At 43.9% G+C, this 27149-nt stretch overlaps 1 protein-coding gene across 2 annotated transcripts in view; it reads right to left on the bottom strand.

The window, feature by feature from the left end:
• Nucleotides 1-27149, bottom strand: part of LOC112557271 (homeobox protein Hox-A3a-like) — a 43916-nt gene continuing 16767 nt past the window's right edge. Inside the window, exons 2-4 of one of the 2 annotated variants that reach the window (XM_025227026.1) lie at nucleotides 22342-22902; nucleotides 3343-3500; nucleotides 1-2105 (exon numbers count right to left, since the gene is read on the bottom strand). In XM_025227026.1, the coding sequence (XP_025082811.1) occupies nucleotides 1449-2105; nucleotides 3343-3500; nucleotides 22342-22801 (1275 nt within the window). In that variant the 5' untranslated portion in view covers nucleotides 22802-22902 and the 3' untranslated portion in view covers nucleotides 1-1448. Of the gene's footprint in view, nucleotides 2106-3342; nucleotides 3501-22341; nucleotides 22906-27149 lie in introns of both variants that reach the window. The other variant, XM_025227027.1, reaches the window with a different exon arrangement.

Raw genomic sequence — 27149 nt, 5'->3', positions numbered from 1 at the left:
TGTGACTATCATGTTCCTTTAGTTCACAAAACCATTTTTTCACATTCATTTGGCGAATTAAAAAAAAATCTTAGACCAAACAGTTTTGATAGTTTATGACAGCAATCCCAGTACACTAAACCAACAATAACAAAGCAAAATGAAATGCAAGTCTACATTGACTTCTTTTTTTCCATTAAACGAACATTCGACAAACCACAATATAATTATAAACTGCTCCACTACTTCCTCTCTCACTCACCCTCTCACGCTCACTCACTCACCACAACATCTCACTCAGCTGTATTTTCTACTTTCTCCTCGCCAATCAAACTGTCGACTACACTGGTTCGTCCTCACATGAAGACTGATTCACTCACTCACTCCCTCGCTCGCTCATATTCGCTGTCTACACGCATGACTGCTCACACACGCCTCGCCTCGCATGACTGCACACCGTATCAGATTTGCTCAGTCCCGCGCGTTGGTTGCTTGCAACACCCACAGTTTGAAAGGAGCAGAATCGACCACTGTTCCTGAACACCAACAAATTGACAAGAATCGGAGGGGAGAGGTAGCAGAAAAGAGACAAACAAGAAAGGGGAAGGGAGAGATAAAAGAGAGCAAGAGGAAATCCGTTCATGCATGACTTCAACATTTAGAAGAGAACACATTTTTCTTCTCACTTCTACTGTAACATTCAAATATTGGCACAGAACAAAAGGCATCAACAACAAATACAACTGTAGTCTGTCTCTCGGTGTGACCTCAGTGTCAAGCGGAAGTGAAGTCAACTCTACAAGTCAGCATGCGCTGGAGGAAAAACTCGGGACAAGAAGGAGGCATAAAATAACCAGCATGGTCGTCGAGGAGGTTACCAAGTTATAAAGGAGAAATTTAAATTAGTTTACAGGGTCACGGGCAAAGGATGGGGCCAGGTCACGTGGATTCTCATACAGGGTGCGGTGACGCAGGACGAGAGTTTATAAACTTACAACTCAGGTAACATTGGCAGCTGATGATCACAGGAAAGTCGTTTGTCACTCTGGGAAATGTCAGGCCACACACTCACACACACACCTTAGCAACGAACTGTGTTGCTAAGCAACTGTTTAAATAGTTTTGCTTCTGTAACCCAGTCACCTTGAGAACAGTTTTTTTTTCCTCGTCCGATTTCCTTAACTTATCGTAACGCGTGAGTATTGAAAGAATTGTTGAAATAAAATTAGGAGATTGTTAGTCTGAACAGGTGGACTGGCGGAGATGAGTGCCAGGAGTTGGTTCATCATAAAACCTTTTCTACAAGTGCGTTAACTTAGGGATGTAGTCGTAGGAGGTTTGGGAGTAGCCTCCCGTCGACATGGAGCAGTTGATTGGCCCGTTCATGGTCGGGTGCGAGGGCATGCAGTGCGTCTGCACATGCGCAGTGTGGTGATCGAGAGGGTTGATGTCTGAGTACATGCTACCCGTCACCAACATGTTGCTCGTGCTGCATCCCGGGTACGGGTGGCCGCGATGGGTACCGGGTGGTGGTCCGTACCCGTGACTGTTCTGACCGAAAGGAGACATGCTGTGGCCACCCCCGCCTGCACTTGCCATGGGCATGGGCGACATGTTGCCATGGTGACCAGGCGGGACTCCATGGTGTTGTTGTTGGTGGTGTTGCCACCCGACGGCTTGAGTCCGGTACCCGGACTATTGTCTCTAGGGCAACCGGGGCTCACCACGCCGTCCGGCCCCAGCGGAAGTGTCATCTGGCCAATGGGTGCGCTGCGAGACATCACGTGACCACCTCCGCCGCCTTGTTCGCAGTGGTCGGGTAGCGGCTGGTGGTGAGCCAAGTGCTGGGAGGGTTTCTGCGGGTGGTGGGCTACCTTGCCGCTACCCTGGGTCTGGTGGATGAACGGGTCGCCCCCTAGATTGTCCCCCTTGCTCACGGCACAGTCCATGGGGCCTCCAGGACTCCCATCAGGCCCCAGGCGACCGCCCCCGCCATGACAGGAGCTAGAGTTCTCAGTGTCACTTCCGGAATAACTGCTTCCTTCCGACTTGGGTCTCCCCCCGCCCCCTTGTTTGTCCAGCGAGGACTTGGCTCTCTGTTCTTTCTTGAACTTCATCCTTCGGTTCTGCACACAGACAGCAATCTTGTAGACAAGGTCAATGGACAAATATATTAGTTCACACTAATTACACGAGTATTAAATAAAGAATATTCCAGAGCCATTGCGCTCTGTAACTGAGTTTGGTGGAAGGTATTAAAAATTTGAGAAAACCTAAACAGCAACGCGAAAAAGATTAACTAGTTGTCTTTAATTATCATTGTAGCCGTGTAGTGAAAAGCGTGGGAGACGATTTTTCTGACTTCTATCGAAATCCTTCTTTTCATCATCATCAGCAACAATAGCAGACTCACTCATCCTCAAAGAAACAATAGATATGTAAATGTTAGCTAACTAAACTAATATTAATATTTTCTTGTTAATGTAGACTGCAAGATCTGAGTAGGAAGGTGAGTAAGTAACCCATGTTGTTTCCAGCGTGAACACCTGTTGTCTCAACACTCAAGTGGCGCACAGACCTCCCCAGGTGTGACACGAATTTCTTCGAAAGTGGAGAAGGTTGGGGAAGAGTGTTAACACGCGCAGTCTGTAGTCTAACTTCTCCACAATCAAACAAAAGAGTACACGAGTTGTTTTAATTTCTTTAAATTCAAGGGACTGGCAGTAGTCATGTTCGAGGGAGTGATAGACATTCACGTTCTCAGTAATTTCATCTTAAAAATTCTGAAACACAAAATAATCGTTTATAGTGGCGCCCACAACACAGGGCGGAGCAAGTCGTCTGACATGTTTACTGTCCGGGGTCATCACCCTTCTGGCCACAGCCTTGACCTCTCAGTCTCCTGGCACCGAGGACCAGGAGATGTGGAAGGAGGACACTGTGGAAGCTGAATTCAATAATGAAGAGTTGAGTGGAGGAGACTGTCGGCACTAAAAAGGCTTTTCTTGTCAAGTGGCGCCGCCTACACCATGCATTAGAGTCAGTTTGTTTGTCCTCCAAGTGAACATCAACTGGTGTGAGAACCGGCCGTTAGTGGCGATGTCGGACACGATGATAAATAAACAATTTGTTTGTAACCCCGTGTCATTCACTATCAATGCTGTTGTCTTGTCTTTTCCTTCAAGTACCAAACATGGAGTTCAAACCTCGCGTAATCTTCATCTTTTATTAAAGCGGCGACCACCACAACATTTCTTTCCATACTGTATTGTTATTTTACTGAGATGTTGCTTTGAAAATGGGGTTTATTCTGAAGTTTATGTGTGTGTATGTGTGACTGTCACACAGCGACCGAGAACTTACCTGGAACCAGATTTTGATCTGCCTCTCTGTCAGGTTCAGAAGAGCCGCCATCTCTATGCGACGTGGACGACACAGGTAGCGGTTGAAGTGGAACTCCTTCTCCAGCTCCACCAGCTGCGCCGACGTGTAGGCCGTGCGAGCTCGCTTGGTGGGCTCGGCTGAAACACACCCACACCCTCCGACGTCAGTTACAGCAGCAACGACAGCATCATCGTCATCATCAACAACAACAACAACAATGTTAGTGACAGCAGCAACACTATTGACATCAGAGATAGCAACAACCGTAACGTCCTTAACGTCAATGACATCAACTCAATGTCAATAGCAACAGTGCCACATCAGCGACATCATCAACCAATGACATCAGTGAAAGCGACAGCGGCACTATCATTAACAATAACGAACGAAAAGGTCTCTGACGAGTACAGCTTTAAAGGTAGCCTTGGGTATAGTGATAAAAGGTTTTCTGTAGGTACATCTACAGGGTATAATAGAATAGGTATCCTGTGGGTAGATATGAAAGCCCAAATAGGTTATTAATCCCGAGACAGGTGGGACAATGCTGTTTAAGAACCAGAATTTACGTCCAAGTAAATTGTTTCTCCTGTCACTGCTTTGACGTGGCACAATCAAGGACGGTGAAAAAGGAGGAGGGTAGCAAGTAAAATTTATACAACTAAACTGTCGTCGATGGCTGTGTGTCCAGCGTGTCTTTTGACGGTGACAAATATGATTGCATCATTGCCTGTCCCCGTGAGGTACGTGTGTGTGTGTATGTGTGTTTCTGTGTGTGTGTGTGCACAACACATGGCCTCTAGTGACAGACACAGACTATGGCTGCAGACAGACACACACAGAAAGACAGACAGTGAGAAGGCTTAGACACGTCGGGGTCCCCCGGCCTGTGTGTCGAGCCTTGGTGAGAGCATTGTGGCCACTCACCGCCACTTGCCCGCAGTTCTGGAGGCTGGAAGCCCGCAGTCATGTCTGGAGTGACAGGTAATAAGCCAGCAGGTGCAATATTGATCTTACAGGTAATGGCGCTGACCCTTTCAAGCAAAACACCATCACAGCTTTTCATACACAGAGGAGGAAACGAGAATGGTGAGGGGAAGGGGGAGGATGTCTTCATGCTTGTGCGCATGCGCGGTGTGTCTGTGGATGTTGTGCATGAGTAATTGAGAATCAACAAACACAGAAACCAATCAAACAAATATGTTTATACTTTACACCTCCCTAACTATTATTAATTTCAATATAGCTGTATGCCAAGAGAAGTCTGGAGGCTGATGGCAGTCTCCTGTAAACATGCGCGTGCATAGACTGACTGCCTGCGTGTTGCTCGCCTTCCTTGAGACCTTGTTTGTCTGAGGGTGGAGTGCAACATGTTTGTTAGTCGACAATAGGGTGGACAGAGCCTACCCGACAGTCCACTGGCTATATGACTAAACACACACACAGACACACATGGCAGTGCTTACATCGGGTAGCTTCATAGACAGAGCGCGAGACAGTGTCAAAGTATCTCAGATGTTGTAAGGACGAGTCTGCTTAGTGTACTGTCCAGGCGGCTTACCTATAGGACACTTTCCTTCTATTCGTCATGAGTTTCATCAGTGGAGAAGGAAACGGAAAAAAAGAGATTTTTTTAAGCGAGATTAAGAAATGAAGAGATGTGACATATAGGTATCTCGTGAAACGGTCAGACACACTGACAGAACTGATGGCAGTCAGAGGTAGAGAGAGCGGCGGTAGAGTAGTGACGTAGAGTAGTGTTGTCGTGTTATAGTGTTGTAGTGCTGTAGTGTAGAGTGGCTGGAGCTACAGTAGACCTACTAGACTAACTAGAGGTGCAGGATGGTGATGCTGGAGTGATAGGTGGCAGTGATGACTGCAGTAAAGTAGTGAAGGATGAGGAGTGATAGTGATAGTGATAGTGATGTGATAGTGATAGTGATAGTGATAGTGATGAGGCTGAACAAGGACTTAATAATACATTTGACATTTTGACCTTTTTTCTGTTTGTATCTCGAAGAAAAATGAGAATGCTGCCGTTACTACATCATACTGCATGACTACATCATAGATGCCAGGAGCTGTACTTGTGCTAAGACTTTAATTTTTGTTCTTGTCTTTACTTCTGCTGTCTCGTGTTCCTCCTCCATCCACTACAGTCTAAAGCCCTGAAGCACAGTCTACCTTTGCCGTTTGAAGGGAAGGAGGGTGTCGGGAGGCCACCTCACCTATCTGTCATACATTCCTCGCCTAACGTGTTCTCCTTTAATTCTTTGGGAAAAGTCAACCTGCAGCACAGCTCGGCCAGCAACTGCTGAATATTCTGATGATGGTGTCTCCACTGCAGGTGGTAAAAAATGAAGAAAATTCGACCTAATTTTCCTCCCAGTCTCATTTTGTCTCGCGGAGACGGAGCAGTGGGCGAGGGATGGGGAATGGGGAATGGGGTGGGAGGTATGATATGTTTATCTGATAATTTCTTCCTGCCGCTCCCCTTTGTCAGCTTGGAAAGGTCTCCCCCCGAGAAAACGGAGGCAGGAGGCTACATACAGAGTTGTGGCGCTTTAATTGAAACGTTGAGCGACTCCCACTACCGTAGTCCATGTCGTAAACACAACAACACTTCCAAACATTCCAGACATGGACTGGAAATATCCAAACATTCCAGACATGGACTAGAAGTATCCAAACATTCCAGACATGGACTGAAAATATTCAAACATTCCAAGCATGGCTGGACGTATCCAAACATTCCAGACATGGACTGGACGTATCCAGACATTCCAGACATGGACTGGACGTATCCAGACATTCCAGACATGGACTGGAAAATATCCAGACATTCCAGACATGGACTGGAAGTATCCAAACATTCCAGATGTGAAGTAAACTAGAAATATCTTCACACCACAGACGTGAATAAAGCTAAAATCTGCCAAAGAACCCAGTTCATGATGAGACTGTTGGCTTAATGTAAGAGATATACATCCCAAAAGTTTTAATATACTGGAAAGTTTTGAAATATGTGGACTTTACTTCTTTTGACTTACTAATGAGATTGATGGTGACTGCTTGCTGCGTGTAATCAAACTTTCATTTGTGTATTGTATGCGGGTAAGTGTGGAAGATTGGAGGAACAGAGTTCACATGGTTGTATATATATATATTTTATCTGTTTTTATATTCTAAGTCATAGATCTGTGTGTGGGTTTGGTTTTTTGTTGTTGTTGTTGTTTTTTTTTGTTGTTGTTTCGTTTCTTATTTTAGTGTGAGCTTTGTTATTGTTATTTTTATCGCTGTAATAATGAAATAAAAAAGTAAATTGCCATACATTCCTCATGTTGCTCAGTTTCAGATAGTATGAACACACACATACACATACACATAACACGAACGCGAATGCACACTGAGTATTGTCTCATTGCAATTGGTCATTATATTCTAACACTGCAATATGTTCTCTAATTACAGAAATCGTCCTTTTTAAACACAAAATAATCACCATTCGTGCAGATTGTCAATTGTGTGTATGTTTGTGTGCGCGCGCGCGTGTGTGTGCGTGGCATGGTGCATGTCACGTGTCTCGCGTGCTTTATATATACGTGTGTGTATGTATATATACATATATAGAGGGGGATTGTGTGTGCTATGGCAGGCAAGTCGGAGGATAATGATAGTCCGTTGAAAGCCAGGCGAACTGTGTGAACACGAGAGGCCACGTGTGAACAGTGCCAGTGCCTGTGACAGTATCCAGTGTTGTGCCAGGCGGAGCCACTGTCAGTGCCAAACTGTCATTTTCTAAATAAATGCTGATTCCTCATCAAACTTGCATTTATCACTCGTGTCAGAGAATATGATACAATCCGAAATATTACAGGAATATTGTGTACAAAATACAGTTCATGGCTACACGTGTCACATAATATACAGCGTGAAGCAGGCAGGTACACCGACATGTTACCCGATTAGGGTTTATAGCAATTATTATTATTATTATTATTATTATTATTATTATTGGACATTAACAAGAGACTTTACTTTCATCAGACTAAAGCTTTTAACTTTGAAGAACTTCTTACAAGCATTGTGTATCCAAAAGTTGCACGTTATTAAAAAAAAAAAAAAAAAAGCCAGCAGACGGAGTTGAGAAATTACGATGAATGAGAAATCAGGAGTCCTTGCCACCTTGTACTCCTGACCCCAAGCCGCTGACCTTTTGTCTCAGAGTTAAGTTTATAAATTACATGGCAACAGCACCTTTACAACTCTTATAACTTGCTATTATCTTTCTGTCTTTTTCTCTCTCTCTTTTTTTTTGTTTATGAGGACGTGGTTGGAAAGTTCATTTAGCCGTGTCTCTAAAATCGTCCAAACCTGCTATTTTTTTATATTTCCTTATTTTGACCCTTTAGCGACTCATAAACCATGTTTACCCTTTTGTTGCGAATGACACGCGAAATACAAGACTGATATCTCGGGTATCTCCCCACCTGTTGCCTGATGCAGATGTCTGTCAAAGGTTTGCACACTGGACTTACAGACACAGTTCAGTGAACTCAGGGAAAGTTGCAGTCAGCGTGCTTGCGAAGAAATCCAGAAACAAAGATTTTTTTCTTCAAAAATAAGTTATATTTCTGCACATTCCCGAAGAATTTCTAACCATGTTTAAATCAGTTACCGCACGCCCATAAGTCATCGGGTGGTTGTCAGGGGGAGGGTCCTGGAGTGTAGCGGTCAAAACACTAGTTGTCACATTGCAGTCAGACGCTCGTGGTTCAGATCTCGTGTCGGGACGCTGTATGTGACAACTGTTTTTCTCCAGGTACTCATGTCTCCTCTCCGCCATCACCCACCCGCAATAGTGCGAAATCACCACAAAGTGGAAGTACCCAGCAAACCAATCAAGACAGGAGAAATGTCTGGAGTACCTCAGGTAAGAAGAGTGAATGAAGTAAGAGGACAAATAGACTGCACTCCGAATTAGCAAACCTCGTCTCAAACGACGAAGAAGGATCGTGAAGAGGAATGTGAGTGAATATTATAATACTACGAATATGAGAAAGAGTGGAAGATAGGAGAAAGGGAAAAAAAGAAAAACGCAAAGAGAGATAGAGAAAGAAAAAAAAAAAAAGAAAACGAATGATCGAAATAACTAGAAACGAAATGACACGTGGGTTTTCTACAATCACATTTAAGAAGTGATTGCGGTGTAGGATGACAAGATTGCTGTCGTTGTAGTAGCCGTCGCCAGCAGTTAGCGCCCAGGCCACCAGGGACGAGATGTCGTTTGTTCACTTCACCACTCGTGTCACAATTTCAATTGTGCGTGATGAACAAAGCATCGGGCGGCGAGTTATGAATCACCCTCCGTGCATGTGGACACCCGGGACTGTCAGCCACAGTTCCACCCACTGGTCTGGCACCTGCATCGCTCGCCCCAACAACATCAGCAACTACATCGACATTCATCGACCTTACACTGTCGTCTTTAGTCGTCGTCGCTATCGTCGTTATTCGCAGCTTTGCTTTTTGAGGTGGTTACCTCAGTCGCTAAAGCCGCAAAATTAAAAAAAACCCACAATTTAAATAAAACTGTTAAAAAATTAACTCTAAGGTTGTGAGCTCAAATCCCATATCGTGTAACAATTTTATTTTTATTTTACTTTTTTATTTTGAATTACGATCATCTTAGAGACTAATTGTTGCTTCCTTCTTGTTCTATTTTTCTCGTGTATTTTATTTTATTTTATTAGTTTGCCAGCCTAACTCACGAAGCTGTCGTTTCAAACAATCTTCATTGTAGTTATTTACGGTCCTGTCTGTCCTGTCTGTCCTGTCTTTGTACAGTCTGTGGTCGAAGTGTACAAAGTTGAGTCCGGGCAACACTGCTTACAAAAGCTGAAACAATTGTGTGAATAGAAACTGGGATTTAAGTTTGTGACAAGGTTAACGATTCCTTCTTTTTTTTCTGTGCTTCTTTGTGTTTTATTTAATGTTTTGCTTTTTCTCGACCATTTCCAAATTATATTCGAACATGCATTTTGTCATGTTTTCCCCGTTTTAACACGAGTTGATATTTTCATGACTGAGTCCCTGCTATAAAGAAGCCGTAAAATAAAATGTTATCGGCCTTAAAACATAGACTAATTTTTGATACGGTTAAAATTCTTACCAAAAACAATATTACCGACTGAGATTGAGACACTTTATTTTAGCGCATGACATTTCTTACTTTATAGACTTTTCTGAGGTCATGTCCTTTGAAGATTTTCTATTTCCTCGCTATAACCCTTCACTTTTGAGCTAAAGAAACAAAATATGACTTTAAAAAAATTCATATATATTTTTCTTTTATATATAATGCTTTGGATGTAGGCTGAAAAAATCAGGCGAGCATTTTCTGGTGATCACATCCAAACATGCAAATATGAAATGACACCGCTGACCACCGTGTTTCATAGTTCACCATACAAAGACACAATTATTACATAGTTTAAAATGAGGGATTTCAACGGACTGCCTCGCTTTCATCAGACAGAGTTCATCACAAGACAGTAGAGGGGAATGGTAGGCATTCACCAGACCACAGCCACAGACTGACAGGTATGGCACCCGGTACCGAGGTCTTGTGGGGGACACAGTCCGCCGACTACTAAAATCTCCGTGCGACACAACTGACAGTCAACATCAACCATCATCAACCATCATCAACATCATCAACATCGGGTTGTCAAAGAAAAACAAGAGCAGTTCTAGGGACTGGGTGGTTCGTTGGTGTCTGACACTCCTACTTGAGTTCGGGTATCATACTCAGGGTTCTCCACTCAACACAGAAGGACATCAGCAGAGTCGGGTGCAACTTCCCCTCCATCTCTAACAACTATTAGTTTCTTCTCTTCTAACCATTGGCTATGTTGTGTGATCTCTAATAACGATTATTTATGTTTTATTTTCCTACTTTGCTGGTGTACCGATGGCTGACTGTTTGGTCTCTGTGAGTGGGCTTACTTGTGGTTGGACGATTTACCGCACATCTGTTTATCTGTTTACTGGCAAACATTGATTTCGAGACACGCTCCATTTCCCCCTCACCCCACCATCACCACTACCACCACCATCCCATCCCCTCCCTCCCCCTCTCACCACGCCCTGTCAGAAATATGTAGTCGCAGTTGATAACAAACCAGTTTGTTAAATAAAGGTCTGGAAGATGTCTTGTTTTTAGTGTTAATCTGTAATGTCTGTTCGAGTTGAAGATATATATATATATATATATAGAGAGAGAGATGTCTGGAGAAAGATCTGAAATTAAATTTCACATTAAGAAAATCACCTCTGTGTTTACATTGCCTTGATAGTGCACTGCTGGATACTTTTTCCATATAGCCAGAGTATTGCGAACCCAAAGAAGACATTTTTGTGCTGGAATTTGGATGGAAACTAATACAAAAATAAGTCAGAAAAATCAAGAAATGTTGTATAGTTACCTAGAAAATAATATGTAGCTAGCGAAGAAATCATTGAGTAGCTAAGCCACAAGTTACTTGGAGAAGTCAACAAGTACTAGGCAGCTAGACCAGGAATTATTGAAGACAAATTAAACATGATTTATGTAGAGATCATTAAAATCACTCTTTGCCTTGGCATCACACCGTGCAGACGAAATAATTATCGTGCTGTTAATAATGCTAATAGTAATAATTAGACTCCAGGTTTGTTTTTTTTTTTTTTTTTTTTTTAAGTTCCGCTTTTTTTAAAAGGTAAAATGGAAGTCCTCTCAGAACACATGACTGTCAAATTTTGCGAACCAGCGACTGAATGTTGAAGAAATATTTTGCAGCTGCAGAAGCAGTTGCTGACGATGGTGGACTGTCAGTTGTTAGACAGCTCCAGTCCACCTGCTTTCTAGAGTTTTCTCTATCTTTGGTAGAGATCCGATGGTTTCAAACTATGTTCGTGGTTGTTTCCTACAGAGATGTATCTGTCCCTACACAATTTTCGAGGCCGACCGAACACAACGAATACGGCAGTCGGCTTTAAAAAAAATGCTGCCGAAGAGAGAAAATCTGGAAACGCGCCTGCAGCGTGCAAAACAGCGCCACGGTCGGCTGGCAACATGTGGGGTGTGTGGCTGGCGGCCACGGAGTAAGTAGCAGACTTCTACACACCATGGACACCACCACTACACCAGCAACGTCACACCACGTGACATGTGGGTTGTGTTAGTAACAGACCGACTTCTACACACACCATGGACACCACCACTACACCAGCAACGTCACACCACGTGACATGTGGGTTGTGTGTCTGGAGAGTAACAGAACGACTTCTACACACACCACGGACACCACCACTACACCAGCAACGCAACCACCTACACCCAAGAAACAAGGTTCAGTCCCAGATGGAGAAGATGGGGGACCACAGACCTCTTGTTGCAATGCAAGCCTAACCGACACAGAATTTGAATAAACTGTTGCCAGTCTCACTCTGGTGAACTGCCTGCCTGTGTCTACAAACCGGACACAGTCTTCTACATGTGTTTGTCCTGTCTTCGGCAAGTGTCACCATGACTACCATAACAAAAATCTCTTGTCTGTGTTAGTTCTTTTCTAGTGTTTGGCGGCCGAGGATAAAGTTGGTATTCTGTAGCGGCCACTGACAGGATGGGGTGCTAAAGATGAAGGCTGGTGGTCCTGCCAACAGCAACACAACCACCTTTGAAGAAGAAAGTGGGACAACCTCACACAATATAGTTTTAGTCCACCTCAATATTTTATTCTCTAGCTTTTCAAAGTTTCATTTCAAGGATAAAATAACTTCTCCTTCCACCACATCCCCCTCCCCACGGTCCCCCCGCTACAAAACACAGCTGTTGGGCCACACGGGCAGACGTTTCTTCACTGAGATGGCGCCAGGTGTTTCTCATAAACATTCATAAACTTTACAAAGCTGCGAAGCGCCATTAAAAAGGAAGCAAAAACGTGAGACAGAAGCACCGTGAAAATATGAAGTGGAGGAGAGGGCGGACAGCAGGAACACCACACCATGAGAAGTCAGGGGGGTGGCACCAGGGGGAAGGAGGGAAGTGTTTCTCCGGTCACCTGTGTTTACGTCCTGGGGAGGAAAACCCACTGGGGAGATGACCTCTCCTAGCGGCGGGGTTACCGACAGCGACGACAGACACACGTCGCGATGTGCGAGGCTGAGGTGAGCTTCACGTGCAAACACACAAACATTACTAGTCGGCCGCCACTGGGCTGTCACGTGGGAGGGGTCTGTCAGGGGGAGGTGCAGCTGGATGGTTGGGTCTACGGGTGGGTGCTTCAGTGGATGGTATGGGAGGGTGAATGGATGCTTGGAAAGAAACCGGATGGGCGGAGGGTACATAAGAATAAATAATGTATTGGAAATTTTGTGTACATAATTATAATTTAATTTGTTTGCAAAATTACACCGGATAACAGTAATGTATGTATGCTTTCTGCAATAAATGTCGTTTTGAAAGAAAAAAAAAAAAAAACAAAAACAAACAAACAACCCTAACATCTTGTGTATATTCAATTATGAAAGTCATGATGTTATGATTCTTGAAAAGACTTTAGTGTTTGAACGCTTGGCATGCGCGGTGGAGTGGGAAAGGTCCACCAAAGTTTTTGCCGATGATGATGTGGAAGTGGTGCGGGCATCTGCATGTCACTCACAGCTGGCGATGTAGTGAGGATCACTTGCAAGTGCGTGGCGCAGACGAGGCTGTGTGCGGCGAGCGAACCTCTAAGTGCGAGGACCCGCTCGTCGCCGAGCCTCGCCTTCGTCTGCCATCTTTCGTCAAGTCAAAGACTTCTCTGCCCGTAAATATTTACACGGTGTAACTGGGAGAAAAAACAGTGCAGGAAGTGAACTATCATCTCCTGCGCAGAATCAGAAGTTGTAAGAGGTTCTGACGAACTGCAGGGAAAGTTTTCAAGAAGTCAGCCTGAAGTGCCCGACCCCAAGCGAAGTTTCTAAAGTTCATCACATCCTTCCCACCCTGACCCCCACCCTTCGTCTCCGCACCCCTCCACCTTCATTTTTGTGGTAATTATAGTATGTGATGATGTGCGCAATTAAGGAGAAATTTAAATACCTTATCGTATTTTCTTTTTCCCGCCAACCAAACGCCTCGGCCAGCCTCAGTATCTGGGGATGAGGGGGATGAGTGGGGAATGACATTTTTATGCACCCGAATTTTCAAGATTTAATTCACGATTGAGTGCACGCCGACTAAATGTTCTCTAGTGCGCATGCGTAAATGACTTGAGTACGCATGCGTGGTTGGATGTGCTTGCGTTCAGGAGTGTGCACACGTTTATAACCTCCCTTTCACACACACACACACAAGAAAACAACAAACAGCTCGCGTTCTCAGCGTTTGAACTGCGCAGCCAAGGGGAAGCATGCAATAAAATATTTTTGTTTTAAACGCACCCAGTGAAACACCTCCGAGCTTCGCCATGTGAATCTGTTTGTTCTCAACGGCCCGCAACTCGCAATCACACAGACAAGCATCGCAGGGAGTTACTCCGCTTTATTGCCCCGATAGCTTCCCCTCCACGATTCAGCCTGACAGATTTATCGCCCCCGTTCACGACGTTTATAGAAGCGCTGAAGCAAATATTTCTAATTGATTCAAATTTCGACTCATTTTCGCAAGCGGTCCGCACGTCTCAACTCGCACACGACGAGGAAGGAGGGAGCTGTTTATTTCTGGTGTGAGCAATTGAACTCCCTTCACTGATGCTGCTTGTTTAACACCACTTGAGTTTCACGCCTGACAAAACCCACAGCATTAACCCCCCGAGGAGGTTAACCAAAACAAAACTGTCATGGTGAAATGATTACAGTTTGGAATGAGTTACAATGTCCTCGGACCCGAAACACTTAAATCAGTTCACGGCAGATCACTGGGAGAAAGAAGGAAAGAAAGAAAGGAAAAGAAGAGAAAAAAATATAGAGGTACATTGTGTAGTTGGTTGAAATACGTCAGTCTAACCGTTTGTTAAACTGAGAAGTAAATACTAGCACATACACATATATTTTGCATATCCTCTCATGTTACTGTTTGGTGACATGGATTACGAGTTGTTGTTTTTTGTTTTTTAAAGATTTTGCTTGAGTTGTTGGCGCCGTTGGTCACGTGCATGTCTAATGGGAACATCCTTTATTCTTCGATTATAACTGAAACACTCATTACATCATTTCACTTTCAAGCCATTGAATAATTAGAAAATAAGAAAGTAAAACTTTTACATATTCTGATCATGTTCTACAAGTCTTGAAGTCAGACTGCGTGTGATGATGTAGTCAAAGTATTGACTAATATGAGAAAAGTTTATACACAACCAACATCCTCAGATTCACGAGTATCTTTGTCCCCCATCCTTCTCCTCCATCAGAAATAAAATTCCTGCTATCAAACGTGTCTGGAGGGAATTGGAAGCTGAAAGTCTGATAGTAAAGTGGAATCCTTTATCCATCATGGACACGGTTAAATTTGTAGGAAAGGCTCACTCCAGCCCCTGTAAAGCGATGAACTTTGTCCCCGGAAGCACACAGTGTACATGACACACGTTCGTGCGCAGTACGTCGGTCATGAAGCGGTCACAGCTGTCGGTCACCGAGGGAAGATCAGCAGGGGCCTCCCCCATCTCCCTGTTGCCTTGGCGGGGTTTTACCTGTCAACAAGCGGCCGTCTGAGCCCTGTGCCGCCCCTGCAGGTTGGCGGGCTTTTACCTGTCAACAAGTTGCCTCCTCAGCCCCGTGCTGCACGCGGAAACACGCCGCCAGTCCAGGGGAGGCCACTAACTAGCCCCTGATTTACAGGTTGCCAGATGGCCTGCCTCCTCCTCCTCCCGCTGGGTGGAAGCGTCCTCCACGGCGTTGCTAGGAGACTCATACGGTGCGTGAAGCGAGACTCACCAGAAAGACCTTTTCTCTACTTGCCCTCGTAAGTCAGACAGGCTGCTCTCTGGTTAACTTACCCACCCGTGACTTGAATGGGGGGCCACCATCTGTACAGCCTGCCATTCCAGTCACGTGCACAGCCCCACAGTACAGTTACCAGCACAGTTTATGATACTTGTAGGATAGTCATGGTCGCCAGCCACATGGCCGGCCATAGGGTTCACTACCAATGAGACACCCTCTCTCTCTGCTTTAAAAGAAATTCAGAATGAATATCCATGGACTCTTTCTCCTCTTTAGAATTATTTTTTCAGGCCCAACCCGGTACAGACCCCAGTGACCTGCTTGAAGAATGGAGTCATCAGCCAACTGCTCCCACCATTCTTCAAATTCCATCTTTCATTGTCTACAACTGAGAAAAATTTACAACAAACCTGTTTGCAAGGAAGTTATTCTGTAGTCGGGTTGTCACTACACTAAAATATGAATGGCAAGTAGGGTAGGAGGGCTGTCTGATATAAGGTGTCAATGTTTGCATGCTTTCTCTGCTTCGCTCCTTTCCTGGTTCATCTCAGAGAGAGAGAGAGAGAGGTGAATAAGAATGAAATATTTGCTTCAAGATGATGCCAGTGTCTGCTAGAAATGATTGATAGTCTGATCACTTGTGTATAAATGTTTCTGACATTATGGGTTGTGCATGGCTGATTCTTCAATTTGTTGTTTTGTTTGATTTTGTGTCTGTTTTTGTTTTTTAACATCGCCGTATTTTTCTTAAAATTAGCGATAATTGAAACATGATTGACGGCTTTGAAATTCACTCCTTTCAAATACACGGACCATCAGCAGCTGTCTACTAAACCGTTTCTGCTCTCTAATCCCTGCTACCTTCAATTCGCACCTCATTTCAATGAGGAATTATTTAAATAAGTATTTTAAATGATTATTATCACCACCAACAACGATCTATCCTTTGGATATGCATATGCCGCCATTTAAACCTGTAGAATGATATATTAGTGAACCTCAGATATAGTAGCTACAAATAATGTTCTAGTTTTTTCATTAACATAAAAAATTAAAATCTGATATTTTAAAAAATCCAGCCTTGTCTGATTCTTCATTTAGTAACTTCATTATGCACGGAGAGAAGTTTTCTTTCTTCTTATTCAAAGCCAGACACCGAGGTGAGACTGGAAACGGCTGAGTGATTTCTCTCTCTCGGGTGAGAAAATTGTTCTTTATCTGATGCCAGGTGCATGTTTGTGTCTGGTGTGCAGGCTACAAGTCTCCCTCCCTGTAGTCAGTAGAAATAGGAAAAGTCGTTCGCGAAAGTTGGTCACGAGATTGCCATCAGGAGAAAGTTTTGTTTGTCTCGGCGCTGCCTGGCAACTGAGGGCCAGAGATGGAAAGCTGTTTTGCCTTCTGACAACAAACAGCAGGTTTCTCGGCGAGCGAGGGAGAAAGAAGATACCGAGAAAAAGTCAGTGAGAGTGGAAGAGAAAAGTGGGGCAGGATAAAGAAAGGAAAGACAAATACAGACAACAAGTAGAAACTATTTATTGACGGAGGGCTGTGCGCTCACCCAATGCAATGAGAACAGCAACATGGGAGCGAGCGTGGAAAGATGCAATTATTTTACAAACAAGAGACAGAAAACATTTTTAAGCACCACTCAAGATAGAAGAAAACAATCTTCAGCAAAAAAATGTAACAATAGTAACCAACGGTAAAGGCCGACAGGTAAAGAGATGATACCGAAAACTGGGATTGCAGAAAATAACAGACTAAACAAAAACACGGCCTCTCTCTCTCTCAAAAAAAAATAAAATAAAATAAAATAAAAAATAAGAAGATGAAAAAATAAAAAATGGGGGGGGGTGGTGGTGGTGGTATTTAAAAAGCTGCAATGTTGGGGAAAATAGAAATGATGGTAGCGGTGGCAATAACAGCTGACGGAGCTCGCGGCAGTCCAGGAATAGGGCAAGAGTGCGATGTCGATGGTAGCAGATGATGGACAAAGAAAACAATAGAAGAATGTATCGATGGCAACAGCTGAGTAGGTAATAAAACATAGATATCAGCATGTCGTCAAAAGAAGCAAGTGACAACTGACGGAGAGATAAAAATGTCTAAATAAATTTTTCACAATGGATAGCAGTAAATTATACTTAGCTGCATATTGCACTTTTATGAACTTTTATGAATAATTATCGTTTTATAATTCTGTTATGATTTATAAATCTGTTTAAATTATTCCTCCGGTGGTGTAAGCTTACCTCACTCCCCATTCCGAAAAAAAAGAAGCCCAGACCTCTGAGCCTCCCTACAGGCAGAACACTCGGGGTGCGGACCACAAAACTCAGACCCTAGTCCCCCAGGTGCAGGTTTCATTGCGGGGTAGGTGATACCCCGGCCAAACACATACCCTTACAGACATTTTAAACAGCTGATCAGAGTCACTTCTGCTGATAATGGGGCCAGGGGGCAGGAATACAGAGTACCTGAACTCCTCACCTGTGAGGTAAATGTTTCCAACTGTCAACGTGTCCCCGTCACGCAGCAAGTGGTCCTGTCTAGGTTCGGGTGCTTTCTGAGTTTTGAATGTTTTTCCTTGTTTCAATGTTTGTCTATGTTCATTATATGTGGGGATGAAGGTGTACAATTTGTGGTAATCGATGGGTGATTATTTGTGGTAATCAATATATACATATATCAATATAATCTCTTGATGTAAATGTGATGTCTGAATATAATATAATGTAGTGTGATATTTAAAACCTTGCTTGTGACTGTTTCGTCAGTCGCCGCATTGATTGTTTGTTTGTGTTAGTTACTTGTCGTAAATATTGAGCTTGTCAACAAATAATTAAATAAAAAATAACAAGAAGAGCGAAGTAAGAAATATTGACACACAACTTCGTTCTAATTTAATTATGAAAGTTTATACAGTTTCAGACCATAACAGGTCCTCGTTTAAATTATTCATACATGCACATTTCCCAGGTAACCTGTACAAAATGGAATAAAGACTTTGCCTAAAATAAAACAAACCAAACCAAAACAAATCAACAACAACAACAACAACAACAACAACAACAACAACAACAACAACAACAACAACACATGCAATGTTGTCAGAAAGCAAGGCCTGTGCACACCATGAGTAGAAGTTAAACTGAGTTGAAGACCGTGTTTAGCCCCAACACTCTGGCTGTGGCACTTGTAACCCATCTCTGCCATCTTCTCTCTCTCCCTGTGGCTGCCTCGGTCTGTAGTGCAGTCTCATATCTGGCGATGGATGGATGGCTGCAGCATTCCACAGGCAGGAGGCCGGTGGCGAGAAAAGCTGCTCGCGCCTGGCTGCTCCTGTGGCAGGTGTGCGAGATGTTTACACTCGGACAAAATTAAAGGTGTGTCGCCAAATAATTTGCTGTCTTTCCCACAGCGAGTTCGGACATCTATGAACAGATTCTAGACTCAGGTGGAAGCGATGTGAACGATGTGAACACTTCAAGACATTCATAGACTGAGCTACGATGGACTCGTGTACCTGCTCAAGGTGGGAGCGAGGTTGAGGATGGGGGAGTCCTGAACAGACTTGGGAGGACGAGACTTTCTGTTTGCACTCTCGTTTACTGGAAGTTGGGGGATGCTAGGGATGGAGACTGCAGGACCCATTCACGCACCTTATGAACAGAATGCCACGCGCACCTTCGCGTGCATCATAGCAGTTCATGGAGTGCGGACAAGAAAGGTGGTCGCCAGTGAAGAACATTTTAAGGATGAGTCTCTGTCAGTGCCAATGAGAAAGAAGGGATGATGATTTCTTTTCTTTCTTTTTTTTTCTTTTGGTGAGGTTACGCGCGCGTGCGCAGAGCTCAGATTCATCCCTATATGCTGCCTACCTGACTTTCTTTCTTACTTTCTGTCGCTCTCTCTCTCTCTCTGTTACACGCACGCATGCGCACATGTACACAAATGTCTTGTTCATTATTTTTTAAGTCTATCCTTAAGCATCAACTGCACAAAACTAGTTTTGCAGGCAAGGACCCTGCATAGGAAAAGTAGCAGCCTTTAGATTTATCTACGCATTTACCCGAAGAAAGAAAAATAAAATTATTTAGATGGCGAACGTGTGTCAATCAACATTTTTTGTTGGTTAGCAGCTCAACTGCCGCACAATGAAAACTGTTTTGTGCGTCCACGTGCTCCACACCCTGAGTGTCCGCCGGGACTCGCTGTCCTCACTTAGCAGTTAGCATCCTCCTGTTATGCAAATGAAACCGTCAGCTCCCGTTGCACGCGGCTTACTGACACCTGACAACAACAGTGAAACTGTAAACCACAAACATAAACAAACGGTGCGCAGTCTTAAAATAAACAGGAAGCGGATGACGTAATGAGTGAAATGAGTTTGAAATCTCGAGTTGACTCGTGGGGCGCGAGCTCAGAGTTTGTTGTTTGTTGTTTGGTGTTTGTTTTCTTTTCATCCTGCAGCCCCTCACAGTCCCTCCTCGCCAGGGTGAACTGCCTTTCTAACTTCCATTGTAGCAGAAGAAGAAATAAAGACGAAAATGACTAAACGTTCATTAACTCAGTTATTATTTAACATCTTAATCCATCATCACATTTGTCGTCGTTGCGATTGTATTTTCATTGTCGTTATTTTCGTCGCTGCTATCGTCCTTATCAAAAACAATCCATGAAGGGGCGGGGGTGGTGGTATTGGACACAAAACCATTTAAAAACTGGTGTCGCTTTTTTTGTTTGTTTGGGTTGTTTGTTTGTTGTTTTTTTTTGTCTTTTTTTTGTTTTGTTGTTGTTTTTGTTTTGTTTTTTGGTAGGTGGGGGAGAGTTGGGAGAGGATGAAAGGTTGAGACTTTGTGAGGGTCAGATGTGAAGGAGCGATTAGACTATGTATTGTGGATGCTCTCTGCCTGTCTGCTTTCTCCTCCCATTCTTTTCTTTGTAACTAATGTTTGGCTGTGTTGCACACATAAACATAAAGTATCCTAACACTTGCTGTAGTGTACTGTGCTGTAGAGATGACTCGGTTAGTGTTATTATAATAAAACCATATATTATATGGTCACAACTGTCATCGCCACGGTGACAGAAATCATTCACACAATCCCACTCGGCGGCCACAAAGTAATGTCGGCAAGATACAGAAATAATAATAATCCACGAGAAATATATCATAGAAAACAAACAAATACACTTTTACATTGCAAGTTATTTTTCGCAAAATATTAGGTATGAAGGCAGCTGTTGAAATAAATAATGTATTTTTAAAGGTTAAAATTGTTTTTTGTTATTTTAAGTATTATTCTTATCTTTAACATTTCTTAGTCAAAACTATTTTTATTTTGATGTAATGTCAAATACGCTTTAAATCAACACATTTTTTAATTGTTTATTTCATTTATTTATTTCACATCACCAGCTTACTGTTTAATTAAGTTTATCATCTTTATAGTTGCAACAGTCTGACAGTCACCGGCCTAATTTTCAGTTTAAAATGAGTTTCGTGGCGGTCGCTCTCTCTAGTTTTCACACAAACTTTTGCCTCCACTGCGTTGCGCGCGAGGCCTGGGTTTGTTTTTGGTTATAAATCTTGCCGAGTTGCCTCGGAGACAGACAACCCTACTCTCCCTCAAATTAAATCACAAATATTCAAATTTACTCCGTCGAAACGGTCTTTTGTCGCGTCGGTCGCCCCATCGGTCCGTAATGGAGGTGACAGCAGCCCCCGCACGGGAGGCAAGGCAAGATTGATATCAGTGTCGCGGCGCGCGGACAAAAGCAGACGACAGTGTCGGAGGCAGTTCTCCGAGGCTGATTTATTTGGCCGCCACTGTAACCCGCCGAGTGCTGAAAGTTGCAGATACCTGCACCCGTCGTCTGCTTCTAGCATCACTCGCATGTTGCCGCCGGCTCTCGCTAGTCCGTCATGCCACTCACACTCGCTCGGGTACCGTGTGTTGCACACTGAAGACTGGACGCCACACCTCCTGACAGGACAAGTATTCACAACTCGCCCCACTCCCCTTATTCTCCTAAAATATAACTTTTGATACCTCTTATCTGTTCCCTCATTCAACATATCAAACATTTATCAACGACCAATGGCCAGGCGAGCTTTGAGGATTAAAACGACAAACTTAATAAAGAGTTCGAGCTCTTTCGGTGAAAATAAATGTTTGAGGCTTAAACTAGCCTAACCACCCCACTCCCTCCCTAAACACCACCAACCAAAATAAAAAAAATTAAAGAAATGTCAGCTTCTTAATTTTATTTTATTTTATTTGTTGCAGTCTCATATATAAATATATCTCAAAGAAATGTGGAACCAAAAAATATAGAAACTTTATTTAAATTTTATTATTTTATTGAAATGGCGGTCATTTAAAGCAGCTTAGTTTGTAAAAGTGTGCGGTGCTCCCCATGGGCTCGTTTAAGCGATAAATAAATGATTGTTGAAAAGTGGGGGAGGGGTCGGGCACTGATGGGAAGCTCACGCTCACCCCGGGTACACGCGAGGGAGGCTGACATGTTGTACTTAGTGGCTGCAACAACAACTCCCACGACACTGCAGCCCAGTGGGACTCCAGCTGTGTTAATGACGATTATAACATCATTTGTGACACTGCGACTGGCAGACATGTCATCGACAGCTAATGACTGTTACAACATAATTCCTGACAGACTTCACCTCAAAAAGATGCTGGCGTTGGCAGAATAAATGATTAAAAACAAAAAACTTTAAATGCAGGATAGAAAAAAGGAAAAAGAAGAAAACCACTCATCCAAAGTAAAGTTGGATCTCAAAGACAAACTTTACTTTTAATCGATTAAATTTAATTCTTACAAGAATAATAATTAAAATAATAATTAATAATAGAAGGATATGAAGAAAGAAAGAAAAAGAAGAATTTGATGATGACATGACAACGACAATAAATCAAGCAAACAGCAAAACATCAAAATACTTTTCACAATAAAATGTAAAAAGAAAAAAAATTGAACTGTACCTACCTGCTACACTTTGTCGCTTGTTGTTCTGTCGCGACTCTTTCATCCACGGGTATATTTCAGTTTGCTGTTTGCCTCCGATTCCAACGTGAAGTCCCAAGCCGGGTGGGCAGGTAAGCGAACCACCCTGTCCACACGGGCCCCCACCCATACCCGGATAGTGTCCGTTGTTGGGAGGTTCGCCATACTCCCCTCCAAGGGGCGGGCACCCGTCTACTCCGACAGGTCCTCCGAGAGAGTTTTGGTTTTGTAGACCTACTGCACAGTTTCCACCATAATACAGTCCTAACGGTGTCGAATCGGGTGCTGGGGTACCGTAGTGTCCTCCGCCGTACCCGTTTTCATACTTGAAGCCATTCTCAGGCGGGTAGAATCCTTGGTAAGATGGCATTCCGTCTGGAGAGAAGGCTTTCTGCATCTTTCTCAATCCACAATTTATTTCATTCTCGCAGTCCGTGGACATAACTATTTACTAGCCACCGAGTTCCGCATGCTGCGACGCCGTTAAGTCACGTGGTTTCGAAGCAGCCAATGGCAGGGCAGGACTCACCGCGCCGCGCGGGGCTGAAAACAGACACACGTGCCAAGAGTGAGCATTGGGCGGCGAGCGCCTGGCGGGGCGGGGGGGAGACTGACGGCTCAGCGCACGCCACAAGGTGAGGAGGGGGCGGGGGACAACACAGACACACGGACCACGGGCGCACACACACACACACGCACGCCACAAGGTGAGAGGAGCGGGGCGACAACACACTCACACGGACAACACGTATATATATACACACACGCACAGCCTCATACTCACACACACACACACACACTCACACACACACACGCACGCACGCAGAGAGAGCCGGCAGAACGTGTAGAGCTGCTATCGCCGACGCCCATCATTCACAGCCGCACCGCCAGCAAACTCTCGTGGTCCCGTGTCCCAGTCAGTAGCCGCCACCCGAACATGAAACCGCTCTCTGCTGCTGACTACAACTTCGATTTCAGTCTCCATGGTCGGAACCCTGTCTTTGAACCTCCCAGACTCCCAGACTGTCCTACCCTGGTGTGCTTGCTTTAGTCTCTAGGTGTTGATGACGTCAGCGTGCGCGTGACTGACGACGGTCCGCCGGCGACACGGTCCAACTGTTTCACTGTATACACCGAAAATCTTTCTTCTTTCTTTCTTCGCTCTCTTGCATGTTTTATACACACGTTAGTGAGAATGAGAAGAGGGAGAGAGAGAGAGAGGAAATGATGTTGAAATGAAAACATCATCAATTTGACTCTCGTCTCGTCTGCCCAATGCAACTCCCATAAATTAGACTTTGCTGCGGAAGCAGTGACAAAAGTTAGTGGCGATACATTGAGTACATGCACACTCACTCACTCCTCACCTTAGTCTCCAACCAGACTTTCCCCCAGCCTCACCCACCCACCCACCACCCACTCACCCTAGAAGCCACGAAGCTCCACCCATCCCCTCATTACCATTCCAATCCTACCGACTGCCGCCGCCTCACAACCCAGTCACCATCTTCCGCAGGAGGGACCAAAACGAAAGTTTCTTTTCATCCCAAATATCTCCTAGTCCGCGGCCGTCCTTCCGTTCGCCCATGAAACTTTCATAGCTTTGAATATTTTGAGGAGCTGGCGGAGTGAGAGATGGAGGAGTGAGTGTTTACAGGTATCCCATGGTCCCACGGGCCGACAGCAAACTGCAGCACGGCACCTTCCCTCTCCCCCCCCCCCCCCCATACAGATGTGCGTGCAGACACTCAAGGATCAAGGGATGCGTGAATGCACGCGCGCACACACACACACGTGCTGAATGCCTTTCTTTGTATTGTTAGAATGACGTAGATACGTACTGGATCGTTAACACACATCGTTACGGTCAGCGCAGAGATAATCTACAGCCAGTGTACAGCCAGTGTACAGCCAGTGTACAGCCAATGTACAGCCAGCATTGCTTTTCGTGAACTGTTTTTCCAGAAACGTTGCAATTATGGAGAACATTGCAGTAAGTTAAAGACACAAGTAGGATTTTTATTTTAATTTGTTACCATGGACAAAGAGGGAGATATTCCTGCAGTAAGGAGTCATGTGTGATTCCCACCTGAACAGTCAGTGGACAAATAGAGAAAATGAATCAAAGAGGCAGAAAAGTGAAATATAAAAGTAACATTTGACGGGCAATTGACACACACCACGTGATCGTGTACAGTGCAACCATCCATGACAATTCTCCAAAGTGTTTGACAGGAAAGTGTGAATGACACTTGAGGTCCGTGTACAACATAAGCTGCTACTGTTGATGTTGCTAGCAGCACTGATGGGGTTGCTGCTGTCCTTAACAAACCAAGATGAGTTCTTCCCTACCAAATCTCCCTCTCTGTCTCTCTGACTGTGTGTCTGTCTCTCTGGCTGTCGCACGTGCGCCATGTCGTGCCATTATTAAATTTATGTCACCAAACCCTCGCAGCATCAATGGCGCGCCTGCTCCTAGCATCTGGCCGTTCCTCCCTGCACGTGTGTGGCGGACAGACTCCCGGCCCCTTAATTCGCACACGATCAGTTCCCCTCATCTGGATGAAACAGAACGGAATGTCACCTCCTCTGTCATGTTAAAGCCCTCATTGTATCTGTGGTGTGTGCAAAGATCCACCACCCGATACAATACACCCGGAACACGTGGGACAAGTTTCGTGTGAACAAGCCTCGCTCTCGTGCATGCTAATAAGATGCACGGTTTGGGATTTGATGACAGCAAGGTACCCTCGTGAGAATTCCAACACTAAATTCATATTGCTTTATTTTAAACATAAGATTAGTCTACAATACTGTCTGCTTCATACCCGGAGCATGTGTCGTTCAAAATTGAAGGGGATAATCTTGAGTAAGTAAAAAAAAAGAAATGCTTTCCACACAATTAAATATTGCAACATAATATAACCAGATAACACACAGTTGATAATCTTATCTACACTAGGAAATTCTTTCTTTTGTAGAAAGCCAACTGTTCGTTCCTCTCTGCGCGTGTTCTTCAAATGAATGGCCGAGCTCGCTGAGCTTCTGGAAGAAGGGATCGAGTCCTGCCTTCCACACCTAGTGCCCTGCTCCCGGTGAACCACTTACACAGTTTATAAAACCCGGAAGAGATTTTTTTAAATGCTCTAATCAACTGAGTTCTACAGTATTAAACGAAGCTCTGACATGCTGGTCTCCAAGGAAATACAAAGAAGTGACAGACGGTGAAAGAATGTCAAGTCGTCAGGATGAGGACAAGACAACCTGTCTAACCGTCATCTCAACTGTCAGAACTGAACGATTCCTGCAAGGACTCCAATTTCCGATGTTTAGGTCAGCGAAAAAAGTTATATACTCCAAGGATATGAGAGAAGTTTTAAAAACATAATAATAATAATAATAATAATAATATAATCATAATAATAATAATAATAATATACATCTTTCGGCTTTTCTGAATGTGAAATCGATGTGTAGTTGACAAAAGAAAAGCAAACCAAGACCAAACACCATCTATGTTATTCACACCACGTTTGCGAGTTGTCTGTGAAACGTTAGCAGGTCCTCCTGGCACTCACACCCTCGGGTACAGCTGCAGCACAGCAACCTGTCTTGTCGGTTGGTGAACAAGCGCAAGAAGGGCGGGGGGTCCCAGGGCGGAGGATCACATTTCTCAATTTGTCTGCTAATTGTGTGGGCTGGTATCAAATCTGTCATTGGAGTTGGCTAATTGTTTTTCGACTCCAAATTCTTCTGCAACAGCTTCACAATGGAAGCAGATTTCCGTCGGCTCTTATCTCCCGCCTGTATCTTTACATTATATTGTGCCCTCGACATAGTCGCTCTTATGGTGGTTATATCTGGTGTGTTATTATGCTGCTTTTTGGTGAATCTTTGGATTCTTCTGTGTGACTCGTTATTACACGTTTACTTTTTGTCTTTCCCGTGTTCACAAACCTTTCGTGGTACATCGTCTGAATTCTATTGTTTCGTTGATTTATGGTGAATTTTTATGAGAAAATTATGCTTTGTTTATATCACTATTTTATTAAAATATTATGTGAATATTATGAAGAAGTAATAAAGAGTTCACAAAGAGTCTGAAGGTTATAGTTATCAGCATCAAAAACAGAAAATAATGAAGATACACCATCTTTGATCATGTTATTTTTAATGTATGAAAACTTGGATAAATGGATATTAAGTAACAATTCGTTTAGAACAGGGGAGGGCAATTAATTTTCCCAAGGGGCCGCATGAGAAATTGGGATAGTTTTAGAGGGCCGGACTATTAAGTTAACTCAGTTTTACCCAATACTGTATATATAGTATATATATATATACTGGCGGGCGAACCGGTCAGAGACAGGAGGCGGGCCGGATCCGGCCCGCGGGCCGGCGTTTGCCCAGGTCTGCTTTAGAGTCTCAATAAATATTTCTGTCTAATGCTTCTGGATAGTGCTTAATTTAAGAATAATGATGATGTTTATTATTATTATGATTATGAATCATCATCATGATCATCATGATCATCTGGTCCGATTTATTTCATGGTAGTTGAGAATACGTCTGGCAGACGATGATGCTCTGATCCGATTTATTCAGTGATAGTAATTTATTTCCTCCTTCGTTCCATTTCTCACTTCCTTCGTCCATCGTAAACGGTCTCAACTCCTTTCCTTCTTCACTTCTTCCTCCAATTTGCTTACTAATTACACCCTCCCCCACTCTCTCACTGCCCCCTTCTCCTCCTGTTCGGCATTAGCGACTTCCAAACAAAGATGTATTTG

Source organism: Pomacea canaliculata, linkage group LG2 (genome assembly GCF_003073045.1).
Source record: "Pomacea canaliculata isolate SZHN2017 linkage group LG2, ASM307304v1, whole genome shotgun sequence".
Lineage (NCBI taxonomy): Eukaryota > Metazoa > Mollusca > Gastropoda > Architaenioglossa > Ampullariidae > Pomacea > Pomacea canaliculata.
Note: the sequence above shows the minus strand (reverse complement) of the source record. Positions and strands in the feature narration are given on the sequence as shown.